This window comes from Pseudonaja textilis, chromosome 4, assembly GCF_049901715.1.
Source record: "Pseudonaja textilis isolate UNSWEBS1 chromosome 4, rPseTex1.2, whole genome shotgun sequence".
NCBI classification, from domain to species: domain Eukaryota; kingdom Metazoa; phylum Chordata; class Lepidosauria; order Squamata; family Elapidae; genus Pseudonaja; species Pseudonaja textilis.
This window is the reverse complement of record NC_141993.1, coordinates 2084785-2108922: the sequence shown is the minus strand read 5'-3', so window position 1 is coordinate 2108922 and position 24138 is coordinate 2084785. Positions and strand designations below refer to the sequence as shown.

The window sequence follows — 24138 nt, the reverse complement described above, 5'->3', positions numbered from 1 at the left end:
AGTTCCCGAAGGACAACCATCACTGCAGCCCTCTCCCGATTTGGACTTTATGGCAGAGTGGCTAGATGGAAACCTCTTTGCAGTGCAAAACACATGAAAAACCATTTGGAGTTTGTAAAAAAAATCAAAGGACTCCTCAGGCTGTGAGGAATAAGATTCTCTGATCTGATGAAACCAAGACTGAACTATTTGGCCTCAATTCTAAATGTGATGTCTGAAGAAAACCAGGCACTGCCCAATACTATCCCAACAGTGAAGTGTGGTGGTGGCATCGTGCTGTAGGGGTATTTTTCAGCAGTAGGAACTGGAAGACTGGTCAGTGCTGAGGAAAAGCTGAATGGAGTGAAGTACAAGGATACCCTCAATGAAAACCTGTTTCACAGGACACAGGACCTCCGACTGGGCTGAAGGTTCATTTTCCAACATGGCAACAATCCCAAGCATATAGCCAAGACAATACAAGAGTGAATGTTCAGGAGTGGCCCAGCCAGAGTCCTGATTTGAAATCTATTGAACATTTCTGGAGAGATCTGAAAATGGCTGTCCTCTGAAGGTTGCCATCCAACCTGACTGAGTTTGAGAGGATTTGCAAGGAAGAATAGCAGAAAACTCCCCAATTCAGGTGTGCAAAGGCTGTCACATCAATCCCAAAGACTAGAGGCTGTAATTGCTGCTTAAAGGTGCTTCAATGAACTACTGAGTGCCAGGGTTTGTTTTTAATAATTTTACAGACATTTCTAAAATCCTGTTTTCACTTTGTTATTATGAGATACTGAGTGTAGATGAATGAAAAAAATGAATTCTAATAATTGTAGAATCAGGTTGCAACATAACAAAATTGACAAAAGTGAAAGGTCTGAATACTTTCTGAATGCAATGTATATTTTATTGTGTTTACTAATGTATTTCACCTTATTAAAGGGGAAATGTACATATATGTTAGCCATCCATGTATGAAAAACCACACGCTAAATAAATACATTTATGGCCTAGGCATAAAAACAACCAGTACTGTTAAGCAAATTTTTGATTCTAGCAATTTTTTAATTATAACATAAAAAGGCCCAAAGTCTGCAATTCTAGGAAAAAGCCTGTTTGAAAGAGCACATTTGTGCAGTTGTAACACTGAAATATGCAAATATTGTGCTGAGATAATAGATGAAAAGGTGGCTGATGAAACCATATCAAAGTAAAGTGATTTTAAGTCCTTTTCCTAAAATTGATGTACTATATTTTTACAATGTAATAGAATGCTAGAAAAATAAGTAGTTATGTTATATAGGCAGATGAACAGATTAAAATCATTTAAGAAATGTAAATTCTTGAATGCCCCATCCTCATCCCTGGAAAATATACTATGAAATGCCTATGGTGATAGTTATATTCAAAAATTGTGTTTGGGGCCAGATCTGATAGGGCAAGCTACTGTATATGAACAGGGAGCAAACCCAACTTGCTATCACCAATGATTATCCAACTATGTTACATGATGATTATCCATGATTACATCCATGTAATGGTCTGCAAGCAAAAAATCAAGCTTGGACTCCACAGTTAACCCTGAGCTACATGTGTTTCTCTTTTATGAGAGGGCCACATCATAATTGTAACTTCAAATATCATAATTTAATATCATAATTTCAGCTGAGAACAAATATTAGAAGGATCTTTAGATCCTGATTTCCAATGATAGAACTCCAAATGTGCTGTTGTTATCATTATTGTTATTGGTATTTCCCATTTTTTTGGATTCTAACCAACAGTCTAGAACTCATGGACTTATTCCGGTAGAATAAAGGAAGTTTCAAACAAGATTTTTTTTTTTTGTAAGTCAGTGGTGTTCAGTAAATTTAAAACATTCAAATATTTGGTGAATTCTTTTGCTATGGATTCAAGGATGAAGAAGGAGGAGGAGATTCAGAAAGTATTCGACACCACATAGTTTAGAACTGTAAAATTCAAAAATTGAGAAGAATCACATTGCTAATACATGGATCTCTAAATTAGTCCTACTACCTATTGATTAAATAGGAATAATTGAAAGTCAGTCTTTTGCTGGCTTCTTTTTCAATACCAGAGCCTCCATCAAAGCTATTCCATCAAGAGCAGATAGCATGAGGTCTGTACTTAAGCCTTCAATTCCCATGAGGAAACTGTCATTTTGTTCATCAAGAAGTATTGATTCATATCATTATTACATGTCATCTCCAATCTAAGAATTTCTCTTCAGGTGCCATCAGTCAGAAATTTTCTGAGAGACATCCTTTTGTCAGTAGCTAAAATTTGCCAAGTGAAATAGCCTAAATTGACATTTAACACTTAACTATGACATATAATAGTTGTAGATGTGTGTTTTTTGAGTTGAGGTATTGGCATGTCTACTTCTGGAGTACCAAGGCTGGTGACTAGAATGCCAACTTCTCGATTATTTCCAGTCAGTAGCTGGAAATATTTTTTTTACGTGTTTCTGAACACTGCAAACCTCTTTCCTACATTTTGGGATGGTAAAACTACTTTCTTTTTCTTCATAATTATTTCAGATTTAGATATGCCAAGAATATATTCTCAATTTATCTTTTTTCTATTAGGGGTTATTTTAGGCTTTTAATATGCTGGAATCTCTTAAAAAATTATATGTGGCAAATGATGAGAATCAATATTCTATTACAATTTTGACAGATGTATGAATCAATCCTAAAAGGTGGTTAAAGTATTAAAGTATTCAGAGAACTCATTTGTTCATCGAATGTTCATATCACATTTCTTCAAACCAATCTGCCTTCTAGTGACTGAACTTCTCAGCAAGGTCTATTCAAGCTGGAAATTACTGCAAGCACATATCCATACATCTGAAGGGCACCCGGGTTGTAGAAAATGTTCCAAAACCTGTCTTGTTTTGCTTGTTTATTTGTTACAGATATAACAATAGTTATATTCTTAAGGGACATATCCTTAAAAAAAGAAGTAAAAGTGAGTTGGTTGTATATTGGTTGTACAACCAAGAATTTCATTTGGAATACAATAAACCTATCAAAAATGTGTATAATTCTATATTCATTAATTTATTCATACATTAATTTAATACATTTATATAGTTGCACATCTATCCAAGAAATTCTGGGCACCAAACAAAGTTTTTTTAATTCAATTTACAAGCACAGGAAACTAAAACTCTCAATGTAAACATATCAACGACATCCATATTTATGCCAGAATTTTATCAAAATCCTGGCCCCCATGCCTGAGGAAAAAGCCAGATCCTCACAACTTTCTGGAAGGCCAACAGGGTTGGGATTGTCCATAGCTGGGGTGAGGATCTTCCACACAGAACATAGAATAATGAGGTTGGAAGATACCTTGGAGATCTTCTATTCCGACCCCTGCCCATGGCAGGAGATCCTATACCATTAGGGTAAAGTTGTCAAGTATAAGGCTATCCTTATATACCCCTACCCTATTCTGTGGGGCCACCCTGGAAACAGCGAGGGACTGGCCTGCGATGCCTCTGCCAGAAAAACAGAGCTTGGAAGGGCTGCACATGGCCCTCCCAGGCTCCGTGCAAATAGAGCCTCGACAAGTGATGTTGAGCTGACCACGCCCCACCCCCCTTGGCCATGTTCCCCCAGAGCCTGAGGTCAGACACAACCCTGAAAAGGCCTTCAAATCAAGTTTGACACCCCTGCATTAGGGCCTTGATCCGATGGTTACCCGTGATCATAGAAAGAATAACAGAGTAACAAAACAGAGTAACTGAATTTGAAAGGATTCCAACAGTCCTCCAAAACTCACCCCTGTCCAAACAGGAGACCCCACACCATTTCAGACAAAAGGCATGACTCGTGACAGAGAAGGCATGCTTCCTAGGACCCACCGAATGACATTATTTCAACTGATGGGACTTGGAGCATGTTTACTCTGACAGATCTGATGGGCAGACACTGTCAGAGAAATAAGGTCTCACAAATACCGCATCCCTATCTATGCCACAGCTTTAAAGATGGCAACCAGCATAATCAACTTTCACCCAGTGTCCTGCTTGGGATAAGTGCAGTTCACATGGCAGTAGTGTTGAGTAGGTATACCTGGTATGCTTAGACCCATGCCACTGCATCTGGGCCAGCTGATGCTTTTATGGAATAAGATCATCCCTAATCAACATTGCATATTTCAAGGCAGTATTTAATTAAAATACATTTTTGATGTTACTGATACATTTCCTGTTTATTTTATTTTCTTAAATTCCTCTAGTGACCTATGGGATGACGAGTTCAAATGCCTACTACTATACCAAGGTGATGTCTGAACTCTTTCTGCAGACTCCTTCAGAAAGTGGTGTCTCCTTCCAGACCATTGGAAGTATGGCTGACTTTTGGCGAGTGAGTGCCAAGAAGTTTTGGATGCTGACTTTTTGTGTCAGATGATATAGCAATTTTAAATATGGCTCAGTGACTGAAAACCGCTAGGATTCTTTTGAACTGACTTTAATCTGCTTAACTGAATTGTACATATGTGGAAACATGTATATTCATTAAAGTACACAGTTCATTGTGTATAAGCGATCTCTTCACATTCTAAGACTAAATTATAATCAGTTTACTCATACCTCCCTGTGAGGCTGGGTTATTTATTTATTTAATGAAAATTTATATGGTTGTCCAACTCATTCTCTGTGACTTTGGGCAATAAAAACCCAATATAAAAATAATGAAAAACACCCCTAATAACAACAATCATACTATCATATTGATTTCAATGTCCTCTCAAAGATTCAGACCATATACACTTCTTCCTCCATTATGCAAAGAAAGAGCACTAACCAATTCCAATTCACAAACAAGAACTCTATTCCTATGCAGTTGAAATTCAATCATACTGAGCCAGTAATTGGAGATTGCCATCTCAGAAGCTCCTTGGGTCATAAATGGCAAAGTTGTCAGAACCATTTCCTTAACTTTTGACACAGGAAACACCATAAAAGTATCCCTACAAGAGACTTCAGATAGCATTTTTTTTAAATTCCAAGAAATAGCCACAATTGCTCATTCTTGCATTCATACTACTTCTTCCATTTTGACATACGCAAAAAGTAAACTACATTAACATCATTCTGTGTCATGTGGCTGTTTTTCTTGATCTGTGCCCTGTGTTTTTTTTTTTTTTCTTTATCTCCATAGTATACACAAGGACCTTTCCTGGATAGTTTGTATTGGACTAAATGGTATAACAATAAATCTTTGGGTCACAATGCACAATCATATATCTATTATGAGAACTTACTGCTTGGTGTCCCACGGCTACGCCAACTCAAGGTCCAGAACAACTCATGTGTGGTGCATGATGATTTTAAAGAAGATATTGCTGGTTGTTATGATGTATACAGTGAGGAGAAAGAGAACACATTACCCTTTGGACTCTTGAACGGGACAGCGTAAGTAGAGAATAACCTTTTTGAATTTCATAAATTATAGCTCTGAAGTACACCTCAATTTCAGAAAATAAGATGGCAGTCAGTTTGTTGTATAGATTCAGAGGCACAATATCATTTGGTCTCATTTTTTTTTGTCTCATTTATTTTAAAATCATGGATCATATAGTCATTAAAAGAGCTTGGAAACTTTCAAAACACCTGATAACAGAAAAAGAAAATTGCAGAAAGCATAAAATCCATCAGAATGAAAACCTCTGTTAAATACCAGAAGTAAGGCAACATTAAATTAATAGGACTGTCAGAAGTGAGAAATGTTTTCTGTTTTGAGCTTGTGCGAAAGAACCCTGCTCAAATACTTCATTAGAACATTTAAAAACTCAAAATCATTATTCTACATTCCACTGGAAGAAAATTTAAAATAAACCATAAAGCACATGGACAAGTAAAAAAGCCCTTTGCTCCCTTCGTTTTTGCACCCCATGATACAAATATAACATGCTGACTGCTATATGCTTTGCAATCAGCAAAATTATTGGTCAAAGAATTTTTTTAAAAAAATCCTCATTGGAAAAATATATAATGGTACGTGGGAAAGATCTTGGGATATAGGGAGCAGAGATGTTGCCAAGAGATGGTCAGATAAGACAGAGTACAGCCCACAGCTGGATAGTGGACAGGACAAGAGGCTCAGAATGGACCATCCCTGATTTCTTGCATTGTTAAGGCAAGAGGGGAAAGATGTACTTCCACACTTGCAAAATACTATTAAGGTAGCCTTACAATAAAATAAGAGCTAGTGCAGTGATGGCTAACCTTTCCGTCCTCACATGCCAAAAATGTGTGAGCGTGCACACTTGCTAACACCCATAAGGCTATGCATGCGGGGGGCCACGCCCCCTGTGCATGCACTCACTACACACACACCCGTGCACACCGTGCATCTCTGTGCACAACTCCCACGCACGCCTCACGTCTTTCTGTGCGGCAGCTACACAAAGACCAGCTGGCGGGTGGGCGGTGGGCACATAGAGCTGCTCTGTGGTGACAGCTCACGTGCCGGTGAAGATGGCTCTGCGTGCCACTTCTGGCACACATGACATAGGTTCGTCATCACGGAGCTAGTGCTTCTGGGTGTGTTTCTTGTCTGGATCGCCTTGCAAGGTTGTCAATGAATCAAGTGGACCTGTGAATTTAGATTCCTGCCTTGAGAAGGGGGCTGGATTCCAGATCAAATTCCTTCCTCTTTGCAGCTCTTTTTACTTTTGAGTCCTAATATTCATAGCATTCATGTCATCAAAATAAATAGCCAAGAGAGAAGAGTTAAACCCTGTACTTCATATAGTATTTTAAGAATGCTGCTGATAGATTACTGGTTAATTTCCCCCAAAACGATATCATTCTCTATATCCATGAGACAGTTGAGCCAACTTAAGACATTGTACATTTTCCTTTCACCAATTCTCTCTCTCGTTTTCCTCCATAATTTTTGTGGCACAGGTGGCAATATTACACAGAGCAAGAACTTGATGGCTCTTCCCATTGGGGCAGATTAACAAGTTACAGTGGAGGAGGCTATTATGTAGACCTCAAAATAACCCGGGAAGAAAGTGCCGAAACTCTGCAAGAGTTGAAACAAAATCTATGGCTGGATCGAGGAACTCGTGTTGTTTTTATGGACTTCTCCGTGTATAATGCCAACATCAACCTGTTCTGTGTGCTCAGGTAAGTGGCATTTGAACATAGAAGTTCTGGCTCATTCTTCTGAAATTATATTTTGAGCTTTTCCTTGTCTTTAATTTTTTTTTCTACGATTTTACAATATGAAACCATTTTCACTTAGAAAACCAACTTTGAAATATTCCTGTATGATGCGTAACATTTCTTACTCAGAAGCAGGAGAAAAATTAGTGGTAAATAATAAACAGACAATATTTACATGGAAACAAGCCTAACTGACTATACCATTCTTTTGATCAAAAAAGATGGAGATCTTATTTCATTATGGCAGGTTTTTTTTTTTCAACTTTGGGAACCTTAAGATGTATGGACTTGGGAATCTTGGTGTTGACGTCCACACATCTTAAAGTTCCCAAGGTTGAGGAAAAACTGTAGTATGAAGGCCAAACTAACTGGGGAGAACCAGCTCCAATCAAATGTTCCCTCCTTCTCCCTCCTTATGTCCCATTCATACCTTCAAATGCTGATATGGTCCTAAACCTGTAGTGCTGATGATGACATAGAAATGGAAAAAAAAAGAGTTATAAGCCTACATAAACGGCAGAGCGTTGGAAACAGAGTGGAATGGTGACACAAAACACTGTAAAAATGAAATGGGGGAATTAGTGAGCGGATTCCTTGGCTGGTAGAAGTACAACATGGCTGAACATCTTGATATAACAGTAATCCTACCAAATTAGTACGTTTCAAAAATGGTTTTTCCTCATTTTGTTTTCTTCGCTTTTCTGCAAAAGTGAATCACCAGTATTATTGCAATTCCCCAGGGACTGTGGAAGAAATAAAAAGTCAGTTTTCAAGTAGATTAATCTTTTTATTTTAAATGTTTTTATATATCTAGTACAGTGATGGCTAACCTTTTTGTCATCATGTGCCTGCACCCATAATACAACGCACGCAGGACCCCCCCCTGTGCTCCCATGCCCCCTGTGCATGCACACACATCTCCCGCATGCGCCCCGTCCCCCACGCATGCGCGGCAGGTACTTAAAAATCAGCTGGTTGATGAGAGGCACGTGCACACGCTCAGTGGAACTGAGCTGGGGCGACAGCTCCCATGCCTGCAGAGATGGCTCGACGTGCCACTTCCAGCATGCATGCTATAGGTTTGCCATCACGGATCTTGTTGTTGATTTTCCAAGAGGAATATGCATACAAAAATAATATTAGCCCTTACTACCAGGAATGTTTATACACCATCCTCTCTGCTGCCTAGGTTGGTAGTGGAATTCCCTGCCACCGGGGGTGCCATTCCCTCATGGCAGATCCGGACCGTGAAACTCCTCCGGTATGTCAGCACTTGGGATTTCTTCATTGTCTCTTGTGAAATTGTCTTCTGCATCTTTATCTTCTATTATATTGTGGAAGAAATCTTGGAACTGCGCATCCACAGGCTTCAGTACTTCACCAGCATCTGGAACATTTTGGATATTGTGGTCATTTTGGTGAGATTTCTTCTAATAGGATATTATATAGAAACGTATTAAAGCAATGCAATAATTGATACGCTTACAATGGGAGATTAGACTTGAAAGTGTTTATTGGTTGAGGTGGATAGTTAATTAGCCATTTACTTAGTTGCTTATGTGTTATAAAATTATAGTGAGAATTATTTACAAGGGCCAAGTAAGGAAATCACAGTAGAAAATGGGAATGAGAGTAGACTTTTGCCCCCTTTGTCCATTGGAATCCCTTGGCAGAGATTTGGCAAAGGGGGTGCGGGGAGGAGAGGAGAGGAGAAGGGAACGCTTTTGCACCCTCTGCCCTTTCTATTGAATCACACATTTTTCTCAGCTTTCTGTTTTAGCCATTGGATTCCACATTTTTCGTACCATTGAAGTCAACAGGTTGATGGGGCAGCTGCTAAGAAATCCCAACATCTACGCGGATTTTGAATTCCTGGCTTTTTGGCAAACCCAGTACAACAACATGAATGCTGTGAACTTGTTCTTTGCCTGGATCAAGGTACTTTTCATCCTTTGTCTCTCATCCCAATTTGAAAAAGTAAGAATTTGCTACACCAGTAGGGTGATAAGGTGGCCATAGAGGGATGGTGCTGGTACTTGTTTATTGTTTTGATTTATACTCTGCTATTTTGTCCAGAGAGCACTCAGGTGGCCAACAGTCTAAAATAAAAATAACCAACTATTAAAACCAAATGAGAACAGTTAACATCATTAAGTCACACATTCTGTCTGAAGAGAAAGATCTCTTCTTTGAAAGTGCCAGAGCCAAATGCAATTCCGGATGGAAAATATTTCATAGCTGGGGAGTAATTCAACAGATATCCTTGGGAAAGTATTTCCACTCATTTCCCCGTTTTGAATTGCCAAGCAACAGTAATGCCAATTTACTCTATATATGCCTTATCACATTGCATGCAGAGTACTGAATTTTTAAAGCCCAGATAGAGATTGCCTAGCTTTGGTTTTCATCATCTATTCTAACCCAAACCTAAGAAGTTGGTGTGTTATGATCCTTCACCTTATCTTCTCCCATCCAGATATTCAAATATATTAGCTTTAACAAAACAATGACCCAGCTGTCTTCCACTCTTGCTCGATGTGCCAAGGACATCCTGGGTTTTGCCATCATGTTCTTCATTGTCTTTTTTGCCTATGCTCAACTGGGCTATCTCCTTTTCGGAACCCAAGTAGAAAACTTCAGCACCTTTGTTAAATGCATGTGAGTATCTCCCATTTTATCCTTTCCTTTTTTACTTCTCCTTCATCGCAAGGATCTCAGTCAGGTGTTTATTATCCAGAAGACCTGCTTAACTTTAATCTGAACTGATTATTCCCTATGAGAAGTCAAGTTATCCTGGCTAGCTCTATTTTTTTTTCTTTGAAATATGTTTTCTTTTTAACTCTAAATTGCCCAGAATAGCTGGGCTGTCAAGTAGCATTGAAAGTGAAATAATAAATGCCTTTAAGCCTCAGAGAGGTTTCATGTAGCCATATCTTTCTTGAAACCCTCTAAACCCCAAACTCCACAGATAATAAAAAATATTGCTCTTGCCTGTTCAAGCAGCACCACAAAGCCTTCAGTCCTATTTGTCTGGCCTCAGACAGGACAAAAAGACCAAAAGAAAATCATTTTGCTCCCCTGACCAAAAGTAAAAGATATAGTAATGATCTGATCATATAAAATACATAATCCTTAATTTTTCCTGGCCTCAGACTCTTCTTCTTAAACTGATTCTCCAATGGATCCACAACTACTTCAGTTTAGATGTTGTTAGATTGGTAATATATACTGTATTCTATGAACCCAATTAGAAGTCTAGTTGCAGGATTTGTGGGAATGGAAAACCTGCTGATTCAGGTGAGTTTTTAGAGCCATTAGATGATTTTATTTATTTTATTTATTTTGATTTGTCAACACTTACAAGATAATAGGTATAAGTACATACATAGTTATGAATACATGAAATGGGTACATATAAGAAAAATAAAAGAAACAATAGGACAGCAAATGTTTTGTATGCTCTAATTAGTAGTGTGATATTACCAGAGAAAAAGCTACGTAGGATTAGGTTAACAACTCTTAATGCCTTTTTGGCTATGTAGTTACAGTGGGCTCTAGCACTTAGATCATTAGAGATGAGTATTCCAAGGTCCTTTACAGAGCTTGGATCATCAGCAAGGTCTTGACTATTCAGCTTGTATTTTATTTTCTGATTTTTTTTGCCAATATGTAAGACAGAGCATTTATTTGTTGAGATTTGAAGTTGCCATTTGTTTGAACATTCTGACACATAGTCAAGATCTCTTTGAAAGGGTAGCAATATTGTCTGTGGTATTGAACAGCTTTACATCATCAGCGAAGAGAATGCAGTTGCTCTTAATGTGATTAAAGAGGTCATTTATGTAGAGTAGGAAGAGAGTTGGTCCTAGAACACTGCCTTGGGGGACACCACTATTGACAGGTACATAATTTGATAGGACACTCCCAATTTTGACCATTTGTTTTCTGTTTGACAGGAATGCTTCTATCCAGTTGTCCAGAGATAACATAAGATTTTAGTTTTAGGAGTAGTTTGTCATGTACCACTAAATCAAAGGCTTTACAGAAGTCTATGTAGATTGCGTCTATTGTTTTGCCCAGATCGAGTTGTGCAGTCCATATGTTTTTGCAGTGTAAGAGTTGCAGATTACCGGATAGTTTTTTTTTCTGAAACCAAATTGTTTAAGTAGGTTATTTGTCTCTAAGTGGAGGATAATGGATTGGTTAATAATTGATTCCATGATTCAGAGGACTCTAATTCCCTTTCCCTGTTCCACTGATGAGCCCATTTCCATTTTCTTACTTCTTCCTCCACCTTTGCCATGCCATCTGGTCTTTCAGAGGAGAATGTATCATGGAGCTGGCAGCCATAGTTCACCTGTCCTTCTACTTCTTCCTACAAAAGGAGCTGTGAAATGTGGCCAGTTCTTAATTTTGGAAGTTAATATATATATTACAATTAAATAGTTAGTAATATTCATTCTAAGATCTCATTTCCTATCAGCCACATGATCCATAGTGGGGTCATTCATAGTCTCAGAAAGAATTCTAGAGACACCATTTTTTGCATGTGTTTCCTTCAGTGTTTAATGGGTCTGTTAGTAACAGATGGAGATCTAACTCAACTATTTAGTTCTGTATTTCAAAAAGAAGAGGGACAAATATTTTTGATTATCTAAATCCTTCCATCTCAGCAAAGCTCTTTTCCTGAAAATCATATTGCAAACTCATTCCTTTTTCCACTCTATAGCTTCACACAATTTCGCATCATTCTTGGTGATTTTGACTATAATGCTATCGACAATGCCAACAGAATCTTAGGACCCATCTATTTCGTCACTTATGTCTTCTTCGTCTTCTTTGTCCTGTTGGTAAGTTGATTTTGTCTTAATGGATTTAAAGGAAGGTAGATTTTGGATGAAGAGCAGGAAAAAAAAAACCTAATGGTAAAAGCTGTTTTAGGGTGAAACAGCTACTGAGGGAAATATGGATCCCTCTTAGTGTGTTCAGCAATGACAGTAAGCATAGGACTTAGATGTTTTGATGACCCTCTTCAATTGTATGATCCTTTGATAAACATTTATCCCTCTGAAACATATAATTCTAACAAAAAAAATCCTAGTTTTTCATATAAAATATTTTCCCTGGTTTTCAAAAAGTGAAATAATAAAACAGAGGGGCGGGGGGAAGTAGCTTTGTTTTGGAATTCCCATCAATTACTGAAGTATTAGTTTCAATTCTTCAAATCACATAAAAGCCACAAGTACAGAGCTAATCCTTCCCCACTTCTGCACATAAAGCACCATTCAGAAGAGTGGATTCTTGATTTCAAGATAATCTGCATTATATTTTTTCTTTTCTACAGAACATGTTTCTGGCTATCATTAATGACACCTACTCAGAAGTAAAAGAGGAACTTTCAAACCAGAAGAATGAACTGCAGCTATCAGACATCCTGAAACAGGTAGCTCATTCATTTATACCTTTATTTCATCCATTATTAATGAAGTTATTTTGAATGGATGCTGCTAGGGAGCATGTCAGCATTCCAAGTAACAACCTCCAGATTAAAAGACTCCAAGATTGTCATCTTCTCAAAAATCAATTTTATTAGAGATGTCATATTGGCATATCTGAGGAAAACCCAAATCTGAGATTTCCGGGTTTTCCCTAACCCAAAGAAAATCCAAAATCCAGCCCCTGCACCCAATAGTTCTTCACATGGTCCAATCATTACTTCATTCCAACTGGAAACTATCCCCAGGAACTCCCCTCCAGGTGCAGAGTAACATGTCCTTGACTTTCTGAGAAAGGAATGTTGTTGTGGCTGATCTTCCACCGTTCTTTAAAATATGCCTCCTAAATTCCCAGGCACTGAATGTGGCAGCCCAGAAGCTTCAAAGAAAAATGGCTTTGAAGCTGACAGAGCACTTTGGCACCCCAAAAAATGCTTTGTGAGTTTCCATTTCTATGGCAACTGTATGGTTCAACCCTCAGGGGCTTCTTTGGTGTTTCGTCTGCAGCCATAGTGAAACCCAGGGACACCAGTCATTCTAGTGGCCCATATCAATACAGAGGTAACCCACAGGCTGTCCTTAACGTACGATCACAATTCAAACTAGAATTTCCATTGCTAAGCAAGGTGGCTGTTATATGAGTTGTGCCAGATTTTACAACCATTTTGCCATGGTTGATAACTTAATCACTGCCATTATGTGAATCACATTCATTAAGCGACTCTAGCTTCTCCCACTGACTTTGTTTATTGGAAGCTAGCTGACAAGGTCACAAATGGCGATTACATCCATGGGAGCAACCATAGTAAATACGTGCTGGTATCCAACCAGCCAAATTCTGAACATGTGACCATGAGGATCCTGTGATGTTATAGGTTTGATTGTAAGTCACTTTTTCCCATACCATTGTAACTCTGAATGGTTTACTAAACAAAAGATTGTTAGTAAAGAATTATCTGTACTTTATACAAACATAGTTCTATAAAAGTGACCATAGTATCAGTTTCTTTCCAATGTTTATGACTATGCTTTATTCAAGTAATTTCAGAAAAATTCCAAGGGAAAGTGAAAGCCATAGAACGTAACTTGTGAATTAAGTATCCAGCTGGGGTTTCTGTCATTGTGAGGCCTGTCCCAGTAGTTGTTAGTCTTGTCTCTTGTAATGGCCACAGTATAAAACAATGAAGGTAACTTTCTTTTGCATTATTTGTAACTCTAGGGCTATAATCGGACACTGATGAAGCTGAAGCTGAAAAAAGACCGAATTTCTGATGTGCAGAAAGCTTTGCAGAAAGGAACCAAAGAGCTGGAATATGAAGACTTTAAGAACAGTTTGAGAGAGTAAGCATCTTTCCAGTGACATTCACAAATATCTCTCCTTTGACCGCCATACCAGTCAAGCAGTGTGCTTCAGTATCAACCTTACTCTTTATGTATTAAGTACTATTTTCAGATTTTGTGTTCACCCGTCTCTCTGTTCCCCATCCTTACCCCCAACTTCTTCAGGCTGGGTCACGCAGAACATGAAATCACAGAAGCCTTTGCAAAATTTGATAAAGATGGCAACCAGATCCTTGATGAGGAAGAGCAAAAGAGAATGCGGAATGATCTGGAGGAGAAGAAAGTAAGAGGAGAAAATGATCTGTGGTGGAATATAATGAGGAGGTGGATCACCAGGAGGGAGCGGGTGCCTTTCAGGAGAGTAAGAGGAAACGCGGCCCAGGGTGTATGTGGGAGAAAGAGGATGAAGGCAACTCCTCCCAAATAGTTCACAGAGTATATTGTAGATCCAGATAAATAGAGCCCTCAGTCTGGCAAGTTTTTTTCTACAAGTGTGGAACAATAAGGAACTCAGATTGGAAGACCCCGTCATGTCATTCTTAGTTTTGAGCCTGACATCTGGTTGGTATGCACATTTAATGTATTGACCTGATATTCAATGGTCTGAATTAAGAAATACTTTTATGGGTGGAACCAGTGGTGCTATTCTACCGGTTTGGCCCAGTTCTGGTATACCGGTAGTGCCAAAGATCAGCGGAGACTGAACCGGTTCTCTCTGATGAGCTGCTGTTGGGCCGACCCGCCCACCCGGGCTGCCACACTGACCTTTATCCCCTGCTTTTGAAACGCCGCTGCTTTGCGTGGCACAACAGATTGCCATGCATCAGCTGTTGAAGCTACAGGGAGAGTGCAGGATTGCAGAAGGTGAGTAGGACGGCCTCTGCGCATGCGCAAAGTGCGTGTTTGGTGCACGTGCAAAGCTTGCCCACCAAGCCACACCCGCCGAACTAGTGGTAAACTACTTTGAAACCCACCACTGGGTGGGATTCATCAGTGGTGGGATTCAAAAACGTTTACTACCGGTTCTGTGGGTGTGGCTTGGTGGGCATGGCCATGTGACTGGGTGAGTGTGGCTTTTTTTTGCAGCCGCCACCCATTTTGGGGAGCTTCCTAGCCTCAGAGAAGCCTCTGGGGGGCGTTTTTGCTCCCCTAAGGCTCCTCTGGGGCTCTGGAAGGCAAAAAAGGGAGGGGGGAGGGCTGAGCTCCTCCCTCCATTTTTTGCCTTCCTGGGCCTTAGCAAGGGGAATCCCGGCACAGCTGATCTTATCTACAGCTGATTATTGGCAGGGAAAAAAGGAAATACCTTAGGCGGATGTCAGGCAGGTGGGCGGGATGAGCGAGCATTGGGAGAGAGGGCGACCGGGTGGGGCCGTGGCCAGCCAGAACTTACTGCCAGTTCGGCGACCCACGCCAAATTTTTGCTACCGGTTTGCCTGATCCAGTGCTAACCGGCTGAATACCACCACTGGGACTCACGCCATATAATGATTTCTCTATCTTGGCTCTTCGCATTTAGTAAGAAAAGGGAGACGGCTGAGTATAATTCATTTTTAAGTTAATTCTTTCTGAAGCAATATGCAAACAAATATGCAATTATTCTTCACCTCTATTACACTTTTCTCCCCGATAACAAAAATAGAAATAAGAGAAACTATATAGAGAAAATGCGTATGTTAGTATTACATGCAAAAATGCATTTTACTGTGGAGTTTTTGATGCTCGTATTAGGAATATGATCTGATCAATGTAGATGAAAATGCATATGGATTTGTGACAACTATGGGCAGTTTTATTGTACAATAAATAAGTTACAGGATCTGGAGCAGTTATCAAGAAGACCCGATTACAGAAAGGAGTTTCAGGATCAAATAGAAAGTTGCTATGGCATAAATTTGTTAGCTGCACAGAGAATTAAAATGAGGCTCATATGTCAATAATTAATCCAGTGGAAGAAAATACACAAATCCATGTCTGCAAGATTTTAAATTACTACAGTGAAACCTCATTATGGTTAAATAACTGATTAAATTTTATTCCTCAGGTTGCTCTGAATGAAGAAATCGAAAATTTGGGGAAATCCTTCAGGGACAATACTTTAGACAATACTCTTGGTTTTGCAGAGGCAAAGAATAATCAAGCAAACAAAACCGGCAGAATTTCTGAGGAAGAATTCCAAATGTGTGTAGTATTTCATTTGATTTGACCATCAAATATATATCAAAATATACAGGTAAAATACATGGACACGAAAGGGAAAGAAAATGTTAAAATTCACTAACAAACACACACAAATGTCTGCACAAGAGACCAATAACCTGTTAATATTGATTAATAAACATGAAACCTGTTTCATTGGCAGAGCACAATAAAGCAAGGCGGTAGGTTTTAACTTTCCAGCTGAGTAAGTAAGTTGTTTATGAAATGTTAAGCGTGAGATTATGACAATATCAAAAATGAGAACCAATTTGTCAAACCTTCAGTGTTCTACTCCTCCCAATCTACTGCCTACAAAAGGCAACGAAGTATACATACCGTGTTTCTCATATAATAAGGCCAGGTCTTATTTTTTTTTGAGCCCCGAAAAAATGGCTAGGTCGTCTTTTCGGGGGTGACTTAATTCCCCCCCCTTGCATCTTTGGGCGGGCGGGCAGCGACGGCTTGGATGTTGACCTCGACGTTGGTGGGGCACTTCGTATCGGGGTCAACGCAGGCAGCACCATATCCAGGTGTGCAACAAAAGTACTTGCTAACGGCAAGCCCCTCCCCACCATTCCCCACCATTCCCCATGTTTTAATATAGGCCTTAATTTGGGGGGAGGGGCTTAATTTCATTTCATGCCTATAAAACATGCTGGGACTTCCTATTGGGGGAGGCCGTATTGTTGGAGAAACGGGGTAGTAAATTGGGGGTTTACAGTACTGCCTTCTCTTTTATTCTCCCTGCTCTTTGTCCAGGAACTACTAATTTCAGGATCTTCCATGCCTTTGTTCCAGGCACACAGGGCATAGCTCTTCCTCCCTGATGCAGTGTATTGCTTTGTATTCCCTGAAATGGAGCTTCTTCTCTCTTGTCGTTTAAAATTGTAAACCACTTCCATTAATTCTTGCTAAGATTATATTCCTACTCTCAGGAACACTTGTGACCAGGAGAAACACTGCATATTCCAATAGATGCTGTGCATGCATCAGAACTAGATGAAACTACCTGCAGGGAATGGCCTTGACTGTTGCTATACTCTATACTAGATACTATTTTAAAAGTGGGTTTTCAAAGCCTGCCTCTCTCCCTCTCTCCCCCTCAACAGACTCCTGCGGCGAGTACTAAAGTTGGAGAATTCTGTTGGTGGCATCATATCCAAGACAGAAGCCTTGGTAATTAAATTGGAAGACCTTGAAAGGAGCAAAATGAAGAAAAAAGACTCGGTACCTGAGGTATGTCAGCAGACTATTAGCAATGGCTTGGGGATGGTCTACAAGCAGGAGTGTCCAACCTTGACAACTTTAAGACTTGTGGACTTCAACTCCCAGAATTCCCCAGCCAACATGGGGAATTCCTCAGCCAATTCTGGAAGTCCACAAGTGTTAAAGTTGCCAAGGTTGGACAAACTTGGCCTATAACATGATAGGGAGTTATTTCCTCACCAGTAATTTAGAGAAATGTTTCTCAACCATGGCACTTCAAGATGTGTGAATTTCTATCCCAGAATACCCCATGTTGGCTAGGAAATTTGAGGAGTTGGTCTACAATTTAAAGTGGCCAAGGTTAAGAAACACTGTTAAAAGCAGCTTTTAGCATCCGGCAGCCCTTATGGAGGCAATATAAAACCGACTCCCATCACTATTAAATCAGCACATTGGTTGAATAATATTAGAAATGCTCTAAATATGGCATTTATACTTAGAAAAAATAAATGACATGAAATGAAATCTGAAAGAAATTCATAAGGATAAAATATTGTTGCATATAACTATGCTTTACAAAAAAAATTCAAGAACTTAAACCAAGAAAAACAAAAATTCATGTTCTAAAAGTATCTAAAATCAATGTATGTACATTTATTTTAAAAAGACAATTCAATTTCCATATTTTTCACATGAATGTGAAAGATGTGCATTAAGTGGTACTATTTGTACAGTAAAAATTAAATGACCAAAAGTAAGGGCAAAAGTAAGTTTTTGAAAAATAAATAAATCTAGTGGACAGCTTTTTGAAACAACTGTCCTTAATAACAAAGGTTATAAAACACTAATGAGGAAACAGACATAGTTGTTTCTACATGTTGTATTCCACATTGGGCACCAAAATTAATTTATTTCTGTGCATTATCAATAATGCATACCCTTCAGTCTAGACAGTGCTCAGTGTACAATCCACACGTACCATCCAACCAATGTAGAAAGAAGTGGACTTCCATTCTATTTAAATCTACTTGTAAAATGATAAGCACAGGGAGGTCTTCAGGGAAGGATAAAATAATAAATAAAAAGGGCAGCCGTGACGACACGATGAGAATCCCATCCCTTTTCTACATATACAGCTATTAAAATAGAGACATTGTGAGATTATAGTTTTCATCTTAGCTTTTTTGATTCCTGAATTTGTTTGTTTTTACAAATTTATATAGCTGCCCATCTCACACAAAGTGAATAGTCGTATAATAACCTAGATATAACCTAGTTGTATACATGATTTCAAGCTGGCAATACTAAACTTTCAAAAGATTATGTACATTTAACTTAAATGTTCAGAGCTTGCCAGATCTGATAGTCTCGTGGCAGTCAAATGATTCAGCAGTGATAAAGGAGATGGCAACTGCCTTGAAAAAATCTAAAATTTTGCTTTATCAGTTCACTACTTCATTCACAAGTATCTGCCAGATTAAAAGATCAAGAATAAAGGCCTATATTATTTAATTAATAATTTTCCCTATCTGCAAGATTGGTGTCAGATGATGCAATGACGGTGCATGATGCGTCTTATTTACCATCACACCAATCTTGCAGGTAGGGAAATTATTAATTAAATAATATAAGGCCTTTATAGGCTTCCCAACTCAATCAATGTGCAACACAAATAATATCGTCAAAAAAAGAGAACATGATAGTTTAGAAAAAAAACAATATATAAAATGGTGAACCAAATGGGATAATTAAAAACCAAAATGGTACTCCTCTCACCCAGACCCAAAGGTCTAGGGAAAAGCCTGCAAGAAATACTTTTCTATATTTTCATGACATGCCCTTTGTATGAATTCATTTTTGACAACCGGATGTATTTCATCTCACATCTACAATTCCCAGACCAATAAAGGAATCTGTACTGAGATTCAGGTATCAGAAATTATTTAACACCTTTCTGCTGTTTGTTGGCACTCCGTTAAATTCAAGACACTACACTCAATGTACCCAAGCTAACAAAGCAATGGAAATAGCTGATTATCACCCTAGATAAAGGAAAAATCCTTGCTTTTGGGAGAATGGCTTAGTCTTTCCTTCACCAGTATCTTTTCCCTCTCCTTGCTTGCAGGGAGAACAGCTGATTCAAGAAAATCTGGCTCCACGGACGGCTGAACGTGTTCTTGCAGAAGAGAGTGGATTGGAAGCAGCCCATGTGCAAGAGAATTATATCAGTGTGAATTCTCTGAATAGGAGTCAGGGGGTCTACCCCCTTCTGTCCAGATTAGACCTATTAAACTCTCAAACTCCCAAGACCATCCAGTTCAAATCTAACAGGAACTTCTAGCTTATTCCTAAATAGATGTGGCATTAATTATCCTTGCTTTTTCACTATACTTAGACTAGTAAAGCATTTAGTTATGTCTTCATCCTGCCTGTAAGAAAAGGAGCTTTTGGGGTAGGGACCCCATTTATGTCAGAACTGAGTGGGCAAGCAGTTCTTTTAACCTCTTTCTAAACTCTACTAGTCTATAGTTGGGTGATTGATGCAGAAGGGACAAAATATGAAGGCCTTGGCAGATTTATCTAGAGTATTTGGCCGTATATGACCAAATGAAATTAAAAAGGAAACATTCTCTGGGTTTTAAAATGTGGGTTCATTTGGTTTTAAATCACCAACTGGATTCAAATTTTGCACTAGATTTTAAAACTTTTACAGTAATCTCTGTATTTGGCGTTGTCAGAATATGCAGAAGGAATTTTTCTGCGCAGGTTTGTAGGAAAACCAAGTCCATATTAGAAATTGTAATTAGTTGGTATATTGTTAAAATAATAGAGCAAGGATTCAAATATTCAAGTGATAATTCTGAAAGCTGGCTAAAGATCTGTATAATGATTAGCATATTAAATGGTCTGATTTAAATATAATTTTCTGATAATGTAGTCAGTAGATTATGATCATGGTAAAATGTCAACGTTCCTATAATAAATATGAGGATTGATATGTATCATAGACGCTAAAAATAAAAAAAAAATCAGTCAGTAGATAAGGATATGTACAACCATTAACAAAATATGTTGCCTTCTGAGGCTCCTGCCAGATATTCAGATGACAAAGTACATGCAGCTATTATTTTCACACATGCACACAGGATTGCAATCCACTGCCTTAGATGCATCCTTGACTATTAAATGTCTTCTCCTTGTCCAGTTATCTTATAAATGTCCTGAAATAGAAGTGCAAGTATTTTTTAATGTTCGGGCAATGCATCTATCCATTATATGCTAAGCATTGTTAATCTTTAACCTGCCGTCTTTAGCAGAGTTCAGAAGCAAAGTGAGGCTAGACTAAGTTAATACTTGGTTAACCTGGAATTCTAGAGTGTGGGCTAGACTAGGAAATTGAAAAAGCACCCAAGAAAAAACACTTTCACGTACTGTATAGATTTGCTATTTGTCCTGACCCAGTGAAGCCCCATTTAGTCCTGCTTGGATAGATCCTCTGTCATTTATGTAAACTGATATGACAAACCCAAAGGCATTTAGTAAAGAAACTAGATTCAATAGTGCCACATTAGTCCATCTCTGCTATACTCTAGTTGTTCTTGTGATGCATCAAGACAATCTCCTCAAGCCAGCGAAGCAGTAATTCCTAAGAACTTTTTCCTGTGTGACTCTTGTTGGTTGATACAATCATCTGCATTTTCATTGTGACTTCTTGCATTAGTGCAGCAATATTGTGCTTCTACTGATAATGTATCATGCAACTTGAAAAAATGGCAACATTTTTCAGGGAAGAACGTTGTTTTGTACTTTTTCTCCTCGCACAAAGAAAGAAAACTCAAAAGATCTAGGTGTTAATAAAGGTCACTATTTTGGCGGGAGGATGAATGCACTATGGTTTTCAGACAAACACTCGTCCATCACTTCCATCTCCTTGTGTGAGAAACTTTCTTGTTCATCGACAGTGAGAGAGACAGCTACTTCAGAATAGGTTTACCGTACATACTGTACTTTTTGCTTTATTAAATAAATAAGGTGACAATGATGTCAATCTAACAAATGTCAGTCATCTTTCAGTATTATAGAAGTGTTAGCAAACCACATGATCTGAATTAACAATTAGCGATCTGAATTAACAATTAGCAATCTGTATCCTTGTGAAGTATGAATGAATTCTTGATTCTTTGACAAATTGGAAATACAGTACTTGCTATTAGAACAAAGTATTTATACTTGAGAGGAGTTGTACAGTCGTGTTGACAATTTATATATTTTAACCAAAATACAGGCATAGTAAAAGGCTAGATTATGTAAGGTAATGTTTAACATCTAATCAACCATAGTTCAAGTGAGGGGGCATAAGCTGTGGGTTGAAGGATGGAAGAAAGGCAACATTATGAGGACATGTCCTAGACCTAGAAGAATAATTATCACTGCATCTTTACCATGGATTCTTAATGTTATAGGTTGTCCAGAGTCACTCTGTTTAATAAATAATAGATAAATAAATCTTCAAGCTGATTAAGATGACATGGGGACAACTGTTTGGGTGTTTTAATTTTACCTACACTAAGCAATTATATTGGAAGAAACAGTTAAGGCAAATAAAACTTCCAAGTACAGAAGGGAGTCTTTGCTGGTCTGTGAACCTAATAAAGACTGACTGATTGATACAGAAGTAGTTCTATTTAAATTGAGAAAAATTAAAATAAATTATTGATAAAGTAAACACAATTTAGAATTTGGATCCAAAATACATTTACATTCTTAATTATGGCTGGCTGGTACAGAAATAAGTGGCTGGAGTATTTGTTATGGAGAATCCTGTGTAGGCCAAAGAAATATTGTTAAATCTACAATTTCACAATTAAGGTTTTAATCTATTAAAATGTGTTTCTTCCTCTCAAAATATCAAAATGATAGGCTTTCCTAACTGAATAATTCTTGTATATTTAAAATTGCAAGTTCCATTACACTAGCTTCCATAAGAGCTCCTTAACTTTTAGAGAGGAGAAAATAGGTTTCCAGTTTAAAAAAACAAACAAACATTGACTCCCACTTTTTAAAGCAGTCAGCACTTGTCTTCATTTAGAGGACTCTCCATTTTTTTAAACATTCTCTTATATAAGGGAAACTGCCATAAAGCTATTTATAAATACCTGTATTAAAAACCCAGATCAGGAAAAAAGTTATAATTTTTAGCCCAATGAGGCTTCTATAGACAAAGCTGGTCTATCAATGCTTATTCTAAATCTAAGTTTTGCTTTCTGGTTCGTCTGCATAAGCCTGCAGAAGAATGCTGGTGCCCAGGGTTGCAGTAGAGGAGGGAGTGGCAGTCAGTAGGCTGGAGCCTTAGTGACCTGGAAGCAGATAGCAGGACTGCAACTGAAGTCTCTGGTGTAGAAACCCAGGATTGGGCCTAAAGAAGAGCTTGGCAAGTCTGGAACTTTGCAAGAGAAATATTACAAACACTGGATTTCTGTAAGACAAGAAAAACTGAATTACAGTAGAATCTCTGGTCACAACCATAATTTGTTCCATAACTTTGGTTGCAACCCGATTTAGTGATGACCCAAACCTGATTTTGGAAATTTGGCACTTACAAAAAAAATGGCGTGGAAGGGGAAATTGGCCGTGGGGGGAAAATTGTGAATTTTTTGGTCGGAACACGATTTGGTCATGGTCAGAAGTGTTCATGACCAGAGGTTCTGCTGTATCATAAAAAATAGCTTACTAGGTTTTATGGTTGTCAGAGACTTCTATAGCAAATTGTAATGATACCAAAATTATAACCATCATGCAATTATGTCATTGTACCCATCTCACTTTTATGGAGTTGTATGGTACATTAGCACATTATTTGCATGGTAATGCTGTTATAGTCATTTCATCATTTCCCTCTTGCCTTCAGTTGCAATTAATAGATAATCCTCAAGAGAAATTGCTCTGCCACTTTCCTGAAAAGCCAACAACGAGGCCTCTAAAAAATACCTGAGTTGAAGTAAAAGAACACTGAGCTAAAAACAGGAAGAGCTGGGTTCTAGGCTTCCTCAGCCACAGAAGTTCCATGGGGGATTTGGGGTCATCCTTTCCTTCTTGACCCAACCTATTTCAAGGAAGTGTGTGGGGGCGGGGGGAGCCGAGGACAAAAAGGAGTACCGTGTGCTTGATCAGCAGGATAAATAAGGATAAAAGAAGTTTTTTTTTAAAGGGTCATATTGCCTACATTCATCTATTCAATTGTCATGATCTATTAAATACGCATGGTTGGGTGTGCCAGGGTTAACATTGGTTTCTGCCTCGCCAGAACATATTACTAATGTGCTTGCTTTAACATTTCTTGTCTAAAGTTCTCAATCATACAAGCATATGCAGATCCAGTTTTACTTATTAAGTTTATATGCCACTTTGTATCATAAACCTGACTCCATGTCCATTTTAATCCAGTAACTAGCACCATGTTTCTCAACTCCCAGAATTCCCCTGGCATCATGTTGTCTCAGGAATTCTGGGAGTTGGAGGACACATCTTGAAAGCGGCCAAGGTTGAAAAACAGAACTAGAATATGGTAGAAAATAAATAAGCAAGAGGTGATAGAACAATCTCCATCTTGGCAACTTTAAGACTTGTGGACTTCAACTCCCAGAATTCCTCAGCCAAAGCTGGCTGAGGAATTCTGGGAGTTGAAGTCCACAAGTCTTAAAGTTGCCAAGG

At 38.4% G+C, this 24138-nt stretch overlaps 1 protein-coding gene and 1 long non-coding RNA gene across 2 annotated transcripts in view; one reads left to right on the top strand and one right to left on the bottom strand.

Annotated features, from left to right (window-relative positions):
* PKD2L1 (polycystin 2 like 1, transient receptor potential cation channel) overlaps positions 1–21838 on the top strand; it is a 34335-nt gene extending 12497 nt beyond the window's left edge. Inside the window, exons 3-15 of the mRNA XM_026714498.2 lie at positions 4249–4376; positions 5175–5428; positions 6926–7150; positions 8379–8607; positions 8957–9127; positions 9666–9847; positions 11919–12039; positions 12534–12632; positions 13904–14025; positions 14191–14308; positions 16067–16203; positions 17331–17457; positions 19553–21838. Of these exons, the coding sequence (XP_026570283.1) occupies positions 4249–4376; positions 5175–5428; positions 6926–7150; positions 8379–8607; positions 8957–9127; positions 9666–9847; positions 11919–12039; positions 12534–12632; positions 13904–14025; positions 14191–14308; positions 16067–16203; positions 17331–17457; positions 19553–19768 (2129 nt within the window). The 3' untranslated portion in view covers positions 19769–21838. The remainder of the gene's footprint in view (positions 1–4248; positions 4377–5174; positions 5429–6925; positions 7151–8378; positions 8608–8956; positions 9128–9665; positions 9848–11918; positions 12040–12533; positions 12633–13903; positions 14026–14190; positions 14309–16066; positions 16204–17330; positions 17458–19552) is intronic.
* Positions 21413–24021, bottom strand: LOC148125735 (uncharacterized). The gene is made up of 2 exons (XR_015743395.1): positions 23416–24021; positions 21413–22903 (listed from the first exon to the last, which is right to left on the bottom strand). It is a non-coding gene; the product is annotated as an uncharacterized LOC148125735 (long non-coding RNA).
* Between the last annotated feature and the right edge of the window lie 117 nt (positions 24022–24138).